At 40.4% G+C, this 13,747-nt stretch overlaps 1 protein-coding gene across 3 annotated transcripts in view; it reads right to left on the minus strand.

The window, feature by feature from the left end:
• CADM1 (cell adhesion molecule 1) overlaps positions 1-13,747 on the minus strand; it is a 636,874-nt gene that overhangs the window by 83,421 nt on the left and 539,706 nt on the right. The window contains exon 10 of one of the 3 annotated variants that reach the window (XM_053691374.1): positions 3,080-3,680. The exons of the other annotated variants lie outside the window; for them this stretch is intronic. Coding sequence (XP_053547349.1) covers positions 3,283-3,680 — 398 coding nt within the window. The 3' untranslated portion in view covers positions 3,080-3,282. Of the gene's footprint in view, positions 1-3,079; positions 3,681-13,747 lie in introns of those variants that run through there. 3 annotated transcript variants of the gene reach the window in all.

Consider the following 13,747-nt stretch of genomic DNA (forward strand, 5'->3'; position numbering starts at 1 on the left):
TCTGAGTCCCTGGCAGCGTAGTGTGTTACTGATGGTAGCCTCTGTTACGTTGGTCCAGCTCTCTGCAGGTCATTCACTAGGTCCCCCCATGTGGTTCTGGGATATTTGCTCACCGTTCTTGTGATCATTTTGACACCATGGGGTGAGATCTTGCGTGGAGCCCCAGATCGAGGGAGATTATCAGTGGTCTTGTATGTCTTCCATTTTCTAATTATTGCTCCCACAGTTGATTTCTTCACACCAAGCTGTTTGCCTATTGCAGATTCAGTCTTCCCAGCCTGGTGCAGGGCTACAATTTTGTTTCTGGTGTCCTTCGACAGCTCTTTGGTCTTCACCATAGTGGAGTTTGGAGTGTGACTGTTTGAGGTTGTGGACAGGTGTCTTTTATACTGATAACAAGTTCAAACAGGTGCCATGATTACAGATAATGAGTGGAGGACAGAGGAGCCTCTTAAAGAAGAAGATACAGTCATGTGAGAGACAGAAATCTTGCTTGTTTGTAGGTGACCAAATACTTATTTTCCACCATAATTTGCAAATAAATTCTTTCCAAATCAGACAATGTGATTGTCTGGATTTGTTTCCACATTTTGTCTCTCATAGTTGAGGTATACCTATGATGAAAATTACAGGCCTCTCTCATCTTCTTAAGTGAGAGAACTTGCACAATTGGTGGCTGACTAAATACTTTTTTTCCCCACTGTAGCTCCATAGCCATACCTATCCCTCAGCTATATTTTTTACTCTTTTGCAGGAATAGGTGGTTTACAGAATTCTGTGAACCACCTATTAATTCCTACAAAAGAGTAAAAAATATCAGGGACCTGGTTGTAAAGGCTGATGTTGGTACTAACAGATGTTACCCAATAAATGATTTAACTACTGCCAACAAAGGGTCATATCCCTGCCTAAGCTGTGCACAATGTAACTCTATGATTAAAGGCAAGTTTATTGCACAAATTAATGACAAAAAGAGGTGAGAGATCAATGGCCTTTATACTTGTGACACAGACTATGTAGTGTATATTTTGAAATATCCATGTGGGCGGGTCTATGTGGGTTAAACGATACACCCCATAAAAGATAGAATAAGTGCCCATAAATCTTCCATCAGATGCAAGGACACAACCCTTCCTGTTTTGTCACATTTTTTGTCAGCAGGTCATTCTGTTAGCCAAATATAGGAAATAGAGTAGACTGCGAGATTGGTAGGGAATAATTGCTCACCTTAAAACTGTTATCCCAATAGCTTAGAAATAGTATGTAGAGTAAGGTGGCGCAAAAAAATGCTATTCCCAATGTGAGTATTAAAATTTACAATATCCCACTATTTTTTAAAAAATTTTAATACTCACATTGGGAATAGCAATTTTTTGCGCCACCTCACTCATTCTGTTAGCCAACTTAGATTTCAGGTGATAGACCATATTCCCAAACAGAGGAGAGGAGGTAATAGAGAGCTATTACTTAAGAAAAGGGAAGTATGGTGGATACAACACCTTAAAACCCCTATATTCGATCTTCATTTGTTTTTATACATGTTTTTATGAGTGTATATTATATGTTATTGTAATCTGATTGTTATCCACCCCCCACTAGGTCATGAGAATAATGAATAGTCTATGATAGATAATATGAAAGAAAAAGAAAAAAAAAAAACGTTTTCAAAACCTGTCCAGTAGGGGGTACTATCACAGCATACTCAGGTATGAGAGTCAAATGGTTAATTACAAGTAATTTGCATACAGGTGATATATAAGGAAGTGGGTAACTACTGTCTGTAGCCTGATTAAGGGTCTACTTGACTCGAAACGTCAATGTAATAAAGAAAGGATGTTTTTAAAAGAAACAGTGCTGACGCTATCTTTGTAACTTTGTGGAATTTATATATATATATATATATATATATATGAGAGATATAGCTATGGGGTTGTATATATATATATATATATATATATATATATATATATATATATATATATATATATATGTGGGAGAGACATAGCTATTGGGCTGTATATATATCAGAGAGATAGATATTGCTGAGTGATTGGTACAGCTATTGGGCTGTTGTATATATAGCTGAGAGACAGATATAGCTATGGGGCTGTATATAAAGCTGAGTGACAGATATAGCTATGCGGCTCTAAATATAGCTGAGGGACAGATATAGCTATGGGGCTGTATATATAGCTGAGAGACAGATATAGCTATGGGGCTGTATATAAAGCTGAGTGACAGATATAGCTATGCGGCTCTAAATATAGCTGAGGGACAGATATAGCTATGGGGCTGTATATATAGCTGAGTGACAGATATAGCTATGGGGCTGTATATATAGCTGAGGGATAGGTATGGCTATGGAGGTGTATATTTAGCCGAGGGAAAGAAATAGCTGTGGGGCTGTTTATATAGCTTAGAGAGAGAGAGAGAGAGGATAGATATAGCTATGAGGCTATATATATAGCAGAGAGATAGATATAACTATGGGGATATATATATATATATATATATATAGCTATTGGGCTGTATATATATAGCTGAGTGATAGATATAGCTTTTGAGCTGTAAATATAAATGAGGGATAAATATAGATATGGGTCTGAATATCTAGGTGGGGGATAGTTATAGTTATGGGCTGTATATATAGTTGAGGGATAAATATAGTTTGGGGGCTGTATATTTAGCTAAGGGTTAGCTATAGCTATGTGGCTGTATATATAGCTGAGTGATATATATATATATATAGAGAGAGCTAAGCGGCTGTATATACAGTATAGCTGAGGGATAGATATAGCTATGGGGCTGTATATATATATATATATATATATATATATATATATACAGGCAGTCCCCAGGTTACGTACAAGATAGGGACTGTAGGTTTGTTTTTAAGTTGAATCTGTATGTAAGTCAGAACAGGCACTTTTTTAGGTGAAACTCTAGCGAAACAATCTTTCTAATGAGGATACAGACAGCAGTGAAACCTCAAGTGGCTCTAACCCCATACCATACTCACCAGAACTAAATTGAATGGCGTTCTACTCAGGAAATGCAACAAATGCAACTTGGACAGATGTTTGTCTTAATATATTATTTATTTTTAACTGTGCATGTAAATGCTTAAACATTTTCAAATACAGGTATTGTACAGTACAGTACTGTACAGTACAACCTTAAACAAACATTTTCAAATATAGTGTACTGTATTGCAGTACAACCTTAAACAATCTTGGTAGAGGATGATGAACTTGTTGGAGAGTTGGATTTTGCTACTGGAGTTCATTTATTGAAGTAGGCATCAAGGGAGGTTTGTATAGAGCTTTTCTTTTTCTCATCATAAATAGCCCTGTAGCATTTCAGACCTTCAGTAACTGTACGGTAAACTTTTGCAAACCTCTCTGTATCAGAATCTTGCGCCTCTAACTTTGCCATTCCTGCTTCAATAAGACGAAAAGCATCAGCTAACTCTTTTGTAAGAAACTTTTTCAATTGTGGAGTTTCTATGTCCTGGGCTTCTTCCCTCAGTTCTATCTCCTGGTCTAGTTCCATTAGGTCTTCATTGGTTAGTTCCTGGCTATGGGAGTCGAGAACCTTGATGACATCATTTTCAGTGATGTTTAACTGCAGTTGATTACCCATAGCAACCGCAGTTTGCCTGGTTTTGGCGATTTCATCATCTGTAAAACCCAGAAATTATTGTATCAATTGGGGGCACAATTTGTTCCAAACTCCTCTCATATTTGTCTCTTTCACTTCATTCAAAGCATCAGCAATATTTTTGATGGCATCATAAATGTTATAATTTCTCCAGAAATCCCTTAAGGTCATCTCATCATTTTGGGTAGCCCTGACAGCTTGTGAGAATGTTCTCCGTAAATAATAGGCCTTAAAGGAGGCTATGACTCCCTGATCCATTGGCTGAATAAGTGATGTGGTGTTGGGGGGCAGAAATACCACCTTTACATTGGGGTGCATGTCATCTAAAGTGGTTGGATGTCCAGGGGCATTGTCAAGAAGGAGAATGTTAAAAGGAATGTTTTTGGCTAAGCAATAACGTTCAACAGCAGGGATAAAATGGTTCAAAAACCATTCTTCAAAGAGTGCCAATGTAACCCAAGCCTTTGAATTTGCCCTCCAAATAACAGGAAGAAATGCCTTGGTGACATTACGTAGTGCCCTCGGATTTAGGGAGCGATGCACTAGCAAAGGCTTGAGCTTTAAATCCCCTGATGCATTACCCCCAAGTAATAAAGTCAGCCTGTCCTTTGATGCCTTATGTCCTGGTGCACTTTTTTCCTCTTTTGAAATGTATGTCCTCTCAGGCATTTTTTTCCAAAACAAGCTAGTTTCGTCTACATTAAAGATTTGTTCTGGCAAATAGTCTCCATCTTCAATAATATCTTCCAATATCTTGTTAAAATCACTTGCAGCACTTGCATCGGCACTCGCTGCTTCACCTTGAACTTTAATATTATGCAAATTTGCTCTTTTTTAAAAGCGATTAAACCAACCCCTACTTGCAACAAATTCATCATTACAAACACCTTCAATTGCTGTATGAGGTGTACCTGTAGCTTTTAAATCATTAAAAATGCTTCAAGCCTTTTCTTGCACTAAAGAAAGACTGATAGGTATATTATGCTGATTTTGGTCTTCTATCCAAATTGTCAGCAGCCTTTCCTTCTGGATAACTAAACCACTGCGTTGCTTAGTAATAATTGTAGCATTCATTGGGGTGTAGCCTTTCACATGGTCCATTATTCTACCTTTATCTTTTAAAATTGTTGCAATTGTTGACCTACTGTAACCCAATTCTTTGCCAATGGATGATGGATTTTCACCTCTCTTTGATCTCTTTATTATTTCTACTTTAATTTCCATGGTGATGGTTTTTCTTTTTTTTTTGCTGTATCATCAGCACTTGTTTGGGAGGCAGATTTGTTTTTGGGAGGCATTGTTGCAGGGTACAAAAACACTGTACAGTACAGAACAGGTAATGTATGCAGTACGCACTGTCCTGTAACTTCCTGTACAGTAACTTCCTGTGTACGTACAGTATTTTTCTTCCCTCAGCTCAACTACTGTAATTGTACGATCCATTCAGAAACATCAGGACTGACTTGTTACATAAGTCAGTCCTGATGTTTCCGAATCAAGCTATGACCACACGCCACCTTATCTGGACATAATTAACAAATGTAGAGCTGTAGGCACCAGTTTGAACAATCAATTATCCTTTATTTAGGCAATAAAACGATACATGGAAAAAAGGTTATAACAGTGCATAACCCCTCAGGCAAATAAGCCTGAGGGGTTATGCACTGTTATAACCTTTTTTCCATGTATCGTTTTATTGCCTAAATACTGTAAAGGATAATCGATTGTTCAAACTGGTGCCTACAGCTCTACATTTGTTAATTGCTTCAGAGAACATGAGTAAGGCACAGATGAACTTTTCATCAAACAGCGGCATAACGTACTCCCTAGAAGAACGGCATCTGGGGACGCAAGTGATCATTATCCCCAGTTTAAACGCCCCCCCTCACTGACGTCACACGGCGATCGGACCGGAACCCGGAAGAAGGTGATAAGGTCGTCACACACACGCGCTGGAGTGCCATAGGGATTCTGTCAAGAAGTGGCAGGTAAAAGGCAGTCAAGCGTTGAAGAAAGATACCCAGGATTGGCCTCAGTAACGACAAACCAAGAGAATATTTCCTTACTTGGTGTGTGGACTGTATTCCAGACAAGGGAGACACTACATGATAGACTTGTGGGGCTTGATTTACAGGCGATAATACTAGCTCAAACATGTGAACGGCTCCGTTCGTAAGTGCGAGTTGTACGTAAGTCAGATGTTCGTAACCCGGGGACTGCCTGTATATATATATATATATATATATATATATATATATAAATTCCAAGAGAACAAGACGGCTCAAAATCCAAGTGCTTTATTTCAAAAATCAGTGACAACATAAAAACATCGTTATTTCAGCAACTTGTAGGCAAAACAGAACTACTAAAAAGGAAAGAAAGGTAAGACTGCAAGCGGGTTGTCTGGCTTACGCGTTTTAGCTTTCTGCCTTAATCATAGACCTTATTGACCTGTAACAACCTGCACTTTAAATATCCAATCTCTACATTTCATTGGTCCTGCAGTCTCGCCTAGTACCCAATCAGACTTGTATTTAGAAAGTGGCAGGTGATGCATACTTACTAACAATGATATCTGTTTCCCCTAAGTTATATATTTACTATTCCCCTTTAAACCTTCAAAATTAAAAAGTATATAGAGGGGATATTGCCCCTGTATTCTATTTACATACAATGAATTAGTACATATGCACATAAGAATAGAGGAAAAAGAAAAAAAAAAAGAAAATATATTGATAAATAAAAAGGAAAAAAGTAAAACATAAAAAGAAAAACAGTAATAAATGTAAAGAAAAAAGAAAAAAAATTCATATATACAGTTATTAAGAGGTAATTTAACCTCAGTACATGTATTATTAGCCCAAAGTATTATCTATCCAAGGGAATATTTATCAATCATTAAAAGACTGCTACTTGTAGAATAATAGTAATGTAAGCTAAAGTAAGCTAAACTCTAACAGATACTATTATATGGTTAAATAGTTGATACTAGGATCTAACTTACAAATAACAATGTATCTAATTCTAGTGAAGTCCATAATAAATACACGGCATAGAATGTTTTTGGGTATATGTATATAGTTATGTTATCAGAAATTAATTACATCTGTTTCTATGTTCATGCCTAAGGGTTGTCTGGTTGCTATGGTATAAATCCTGTAGGCCTCCTTTTTGCGGAGCTGACGCAATCTATCACAATTCCTAGGTCGTTTGCGTATCTGGTCTATAACCATCCATGAGAATGTACTCATGTCTTTATCATGCATATCCACAAAATGCTTGGCTACCCCTGTGGCATGGCTATCATGCTCTATGTCGTTTATGTGTGCATGTATCCGCTCTCGTGCCTCCCTTGAGGTGCATCGAACATATTTTTTACATGACCACGTGATCACATAAATCACATCATTTGATCTGCAGTTAGTGCACTGATAATGGTATATCTTTACAAGTGCTTCTGCCACATTTAATTTGTCCCTTGATGGTTAGCCAGCTACTTTTGGGGGCTGGATTTCTAAGCATTGACGGCAAAAACATATTACCAATAGTTATATTTCTGCGTGATACACAGAAAACAGAATTTATGTTTACCTGATAAATTACTTTCTCCAACGGTGTGTCCGGTCCACGGCGTCATCCTTACTTGTGGGATATTCTCTTCCCCAACAGGAAATGGCAAAGAGCCCAGCAAAGCTGGTCACATGATCCCTCCTAGGCTCCGCCTTCCCCAGTCATTCGACCGACGTAAAGGAGGAATATTTGCATAGGAGAAATCATATGATACCGTGGTGACTGTAGTTAAAGAAAATAAATTATCAGACCTGATTAAAAAACCAGGGCGGGCCGTGGACCGGACACACCGTTGGAGAAAGTAATTTATCAGGTAAACATAAATTCTGTTTTCTCCAACATAGGTGTGTCCGGTCCACGGCGTCATCCTTACTTGTGGGAACCAATACCAAAGCTTTAGGACACGGATGAAGGGAGGGAGCAAATCAGGTCACCTAGATGGAAGGCACCACGGCTTGCAAAACCTTTCTCCCAAAAATAGCCTCAGAAGAAGCAAAAGTATCAAATTTGTAAAATTTAGTAAAAGTGTGCAGTGAAGACCAAGTCGCTGCCTTACATATCTGATCAACAGAAGCCTCGTTCTTGAAGGCCCATGTGGAAGCCACAGCCCTAGTGGAATGAGCTGTGATTCTTTCAGGAGGCTGCCGTCCGGCAGTCTCGTAAGCCAATCTGATGATGCTTTTAAGCCAAAAAGAGAGAGAGATAGAAGTTGCTTTTTGACCTCTCCTTTTACCAGAATAAACAACAAACAAGGAAGATGTTTGTCTAAAATCCTTTGTAGCATCTAAATAGAATTTTAGAGCACGAACTACATCCAAATTGTGCAACAAACGTTCCTTCTTTGAAACTGGATTCGGACACAAAGAAGGCACGACTATCTCCTGGTTAATGTTTTTGTTAGAAACAACTTTCGGAAGAAAACCAGGTTTAGTACGCAAAACCACCTTATCTGCATGGAACACCAGATAAGGAGGAGAACACTGCAGAGCAGATAATTCTGAAACTCTTCTAGCAGAAGAAATTGCAACCAAAAACAAAACTTTCCAAGATAATAACTTAATATCAACGGAATGTAAGGGTTCAAACGGAACCCCCTGAAGAACTGAAAGAACTAAATTGAGACTCCAAGGAGGAGTCAAAGGTTTGTAAACAGGCTTGATTCTAACCAGAGCCTGAACAAAGGCTTGAACATCTGGCACAGCTGCCAGCTTTTTGTGAAGTAACACAGACAAGGCAGAAATCTGTCCCTTCAAAGAACTTGCAGATAATCCTTTCTCCAAACCTTCTTGAAGAAAGGATAGAATCTTAGGAATTTTTATCTTGTGCCAAGGGAATCCTTTAGATTCACACCAACAGATATATTTTTTCCATATTTTGTGGTAGATTTTTCTAGTTACAGGCTTTCTGGCCTGAACAAGAGTATCAATGACAGAATCTGAGAACCCTCGCTTTGATAAGATCAAGCGTTCAATCTCCAAGCAGTCAGTTGGAGTGAGACCAGATTCGGATGTTCGAACGGACCTTGAACAAGAAGGTCTCGTCTCAAAGGTAGCTTCCATGGTGGAGCCGATGACATATTCACCAGGTCTGCATACCAAGTCCTGCGTGGCCACGCAGGAGCTATCAAGATCACTGATGCCCTCTCCTGATTGATCCTGGCTACCAGCCTGGGGATGAGAGGAAACGGCGGGAATACATAAGCTAGTTTGAAGGTCCAAGGTGCTACTAGTGCATCTACTAGAGTCGCCTTGGGATCCCTGGATCTGGACCCGTAGCAAGGAACCTTGAAGTTCTGATGAGAGGCCATCAGATCCATGTCTGGAATGCCCCACAATTGAGTAATTTGGGCAAAGATTTCCGGATGGAGTTCCCACTCCCCCGGATGAAATGTCTGACGAATCCGCTTCCCAATTTTCCACTCCTGGGATGTGGATTGCAGACAAGTGGCAGGAGTGCGTCTCCGCCCATTGAATGATTTTGGTCACTTCTTCCATCGCCAGGGAACTCCTTGTTCCCCCCTGATGGTTGATGTACGCAACAGTCGTCATGTTGTCTGATTGAAACCTTATGAACTTGGTCTTTGCTAGCTGAGGCCAAGCCTTGAGAGCATTGAATATCGCTCTCAGTTCCAGAATATTTATCGGGAGAAGAGATTCTTCCCGAGACCAAAGACCCTGAGCTTTCAGGGGTCCCCAGACCGCGCCCCAGCCCACCAGACTGGCGTCGGTCGTGACAATGACCCACTCTGGTCTGCGGAAGCTCATCCCCTGTGACAGGTTGTCCAGGGACAGCCACCAACGGAGTGAATCTCTGGTCCTCTGATCTACTTGTATCGTCGGAGACAAGTCTGTATAGTCCCCATTCCACTGACTGAGCATGCACAGTTGTAATGGTCTTAGATGAATTCGCGCAAAAGGAACTATGTCCATTGCCGCTACCATCAAACCTATTACTTCCATGCACTGCGCTATGGAAGGAAGAGGAACAGAATGAAGTATTTGACAAGAGTTTAGAAGTTTTGATTTTCTGGCCTCTGTCAGAAAAATCCTCATCTCTAAGGAGTCTATTATTGTTCCCAAGAAGGGAACCCTTGTTGACGGAGATAGAGAACTTTTTTCTACGTTCACTTTCCACCCGTGAGATCTGAGAAAGGCCAGGACAATGTCCGTGTGAGCCTTTGCTTGTGGAAGGGACGACGCTTGAATCAGTATGTCGTCCAAGTAAGGTACTACTGCAATGCCCCTTGGTCTTAGCACCGCTAGAAGGGACCCTAGTACCTTTGTGAAAATTCTTGGAGCAGTGGCTAATCCGAACGGAAGTGCCACAAACTGGTAATGCTTGTCCAGAAATGCGAACCTTAGGAACCGATGATGTTCCTTGTGGATAGGAATATGTAGATACGCATCCTTTAAATCCACCGTGGTCATGAATTGACCTTCCTGGATGGAAGGAAGAATTGTTCGAATGGTTTCCATTTTGAACGATGGAACCTTGAGAAACTTGTTTAGGATCTTGAGATCTAGGATTGGTCTGAATGTTCCCTCTTTTTTGGGAACTACGAACAGATTGGAGTAGAACCCCATCCCTTGTTCTCCTAATGGAACAGGATGAATCACTCCCATTTTTAACAGGTCTTCTACACAATGTAAGAATGCCTGTTTTTTTATGTGGTCTGAAGACAATTGAGACCTGTGGAACCTCCCCCTTGGGGGAAGCCCCTTGAATTCCAGAAGATAACCTTGGGAGACTATTTCTAGCGCCCAAGGATCCAGAACATCTCTTGCCCAAGCCTGAGCGAAGAGAGAGAGTCTGCCCCCCACCAGATCCGGTCCCGGATCGGGGGCCAACATCTCATGCTGTCTTGGTAGCAGTGGCAGGTTTCTTGGCCTGCTTACCTTTGTTCCAGCCTTGCATTGGCCTCCAGGCTGGCTTGGCTTGAGAAGTATTACCCTCTTGCTTAGAGGACGTAGCACTTGGGGCTGGTCCGTTTCTGCGAAAGGGACGAAAATTAGGTTTATTTTTGGCTTTGAAAGACCTATCCTGAGGAAGGGCGTGGCCCTTGCCCCCAGTGATATCAGAAATAATCTCTTTCAAGTCAGGGCCAAACAGCGTTTTCCCCTTGAAAGGAATGTTAAGCAATTTGTTCTTGGAAGACGCATCCGCTGACCAAGATTTTAGCCAAAGCGCTCTGCGCGCCACAATAGCAAACCCAGAATTTTTCGCCGCTAATCTAGCCAATTGCAAAGTGGCGTCTAGGGTGAAAGAGTTAGCCAATTTGAGAGCATGAATTCTGTCCAAAATCTCCTCATAAGAAGAATCTTTATTGAGCGCCTTTTCTAGTTCATCGAACCAGAAACACGCTGCTGTAGTGACAGGAACAATGCATGAAATTGGTTGTAGAAGGTAACCTTGCTGAACAAACATCTTTTTAAGCAAACCCTCTAATTTTTTATCCATAGGATCTTTGAAAGCACAACTATCTTCTATGGGTATAGTGGTGCGTTTGTTTAGAGTAGAAACCGCCCCCTCGACCTTGGGGACTGTCTGCCATAAGTCCTTTCTGGGGTCGACCATAGGAAACAATTTCTTAAATATAGGGGGAGGGACGAAAGGTATGCCGGGCCTTTCCCATTCTTTATTTACAATGTCCGCCACCCGCTTGGGTATAGGAAAAGCTTCGGGGGGCCCCGGGACCTCTAGGAACTTGTCCATTTTACATAATTTCTCTGGAATGACCAAATTCTCACAATCATCCAGAGTAGATAACACCTCCTTAAGCAGGGCGCGGAGATGTTCCAATTTAAATTTAAATGTAATCACATCAGGTTCAGCTTGTTGAGAAATTTTCCCTGAATCTGAAATTTCTCCCTCAGACAAAACCTCCCTGGCCCCCTCAGACTGGTGTAGGGGCACTTCAGAACCAATATCATCAGCGTCCTCATGCTCTTCAGTATTTTCTAAAACAGAGCAGTCGCGCTTTCGCTGATAAGTGGGCATTTTGGCTAAAATGTTTTTGATAGAATTATCCATTACAGCCGTTAATTGTTGCATAGTAAGGAGTATTGGCGCACTAGATGTACTAGGGGCCTCCTGTGTGGGCAAGACTGGTGTAGACGAAGGAGGGGATGATGCAGTACCATGCTTACTCCCCTCACTTGAGGAATCATCTTGGGCATCATTTTCTCTAAATTTTGTGTCACATAAATCACATCTATTTAAATGAGAAGGAACCTTGGCTTCCCCACATACAGAACACAGTCTATCTGGTAGTTCAGACATGTTAAACAGGCATAAACTTGATAACAAAGTACAAAAAACGTTTTAAAATAAAACCGTTACTGTCACTTTAAATTTTAAACTGAACACACTTTATTACTGCAAATGTGAAAAAGTATGAAGGAATTGTTCAAAATTCACCAAAATTTCACCACAGTGTCTTAAAGCCTTAAAAATATTGCACACCAAATTTGAAAGCTTTAACCCTTAAAATAACGGAACCGGAGCCGTTTTTATATTTAACCCCTTTACAGTCCCTGGTATCTGCTTTGCTGAGACCCAACCAAGCCCAAAGGGGAATACGATACCAAATGACGCCTTCAGAAAGTCTTTTCTATGTATCAGAGCTCCTCACACATGCATCTGCATGTCATGCTTCCCAAAAACAAGTGCGCAATAGAGGCGCGAAAATGAGGCTCTGCCTATGATTAGGGAAAGCCCCTAGAGAATAAGGTGTCCAATACAGTGCCTGCCGGTTATTTTACATAATTCCCAAGAATAAAATAATTCCTCAAAGCTATGAAGTATAAAATATGCTTATATATCAATCGTTTTAGCCCAGAAAATGTCTACAGTCTTAAAAGCCCTTGTGAAGCCCTTTTTTTCTTTATGTAATAAAAATGGCTTACCGGATCCCATAGGGAAAATGACAGCTTCCAGCATTACATCGTCTTGTTAGAAATGTGTCATACCTCAAGCAGCAAAAGTCTGCTCACTGTTTCCCCCAACTGAAGTTAATTCCTCTCAACAGTCCTGTGTGGAAACAGCCATCGATTTTAGTAACGGTTGCTAAAATCATTTTCCTCTTACAAACAGAAATCTTCATCTCTTTTCTGTTTCAGAGTAAATAGTACATACCAGCACTATTTTAAAATAACAAACTCTTGATTGAATAATAAAAACTACAGTTAAACACCAAAAAACTCTAAGCCATCTCCGTGGAGATGTTGCCTGTACAACGGCAAAGAGAATGACTGGGGAAGGCGGAGCCTAGGAGGGATCATGTGACCAGCTTTGCTGGGCTCTTTGCCATTTCCTGTTGGGGAAGAGAATATCCCACAAGTAAGGATGACGCCGTGGACCGGACACACCTATGTTGGAGAAACAACCATTCTTAACCTCATCTTTGAGGTTGTCATCTGCCAATAGAATGGGGAGATTCTTACGTATTATGTTACAGACTGCATAATATTGGGAGCTATACGTGGTAACAAAGGTAGGTTTGTCTTTGCGTTCTTCCCTTTTTTGGTTTGTCATCTATTAGGGTAGATCTTTCTTGTGACTTTAAATTCTTTTTGAATTGCACCTTGGTCATATCTCCTGTCAAGGAATCTTGACCTCAAATACTTATTTTCATGCAAGAAACTGTCATCATTGGAGCAATTCCTTCTGAGACGTAGGAATTTACCCTTAGCTATGCCATAGCTCACGTGCTTAGGATGGCAGCTTCCTGCATGTAAGAGCGCATTTGATGAGATTGTTTTCCTATAGAGTGTGGTCTCTATTTTCCTGGTTCTAGGGTTACCTATTAATGTTACATCCAAATATGGTATCCGTTCCCTGTCAAAGGATGTAGTATATTCTTAATCTACCAGATTGTTATTCAAAAAATCAACAAATTCTTTACTACACACTTCAGACCCTTGCCAGATAAATAGCAGTTCATTGATATATCTTTTGTAACTCACAATTAATTCTGAGAATGGGTTGACGTCTGCATACACATGGGTAAGCTCCCACC

This window comes from Bombina bombina, chromosome 8, assembly GCF_027579735.1.
Source record: "Bombina bombina isolate aBomBom1 chromosome 8, aBomBom1.pri, whole genome shotgun sequence".
Taxonomy (NCBI): domain Eukaryota; kingdom Metazoa; phylum Chordata; class Amphibia; order Anura; family Bombinatoridae; genus Bombina; species Bombina bombina.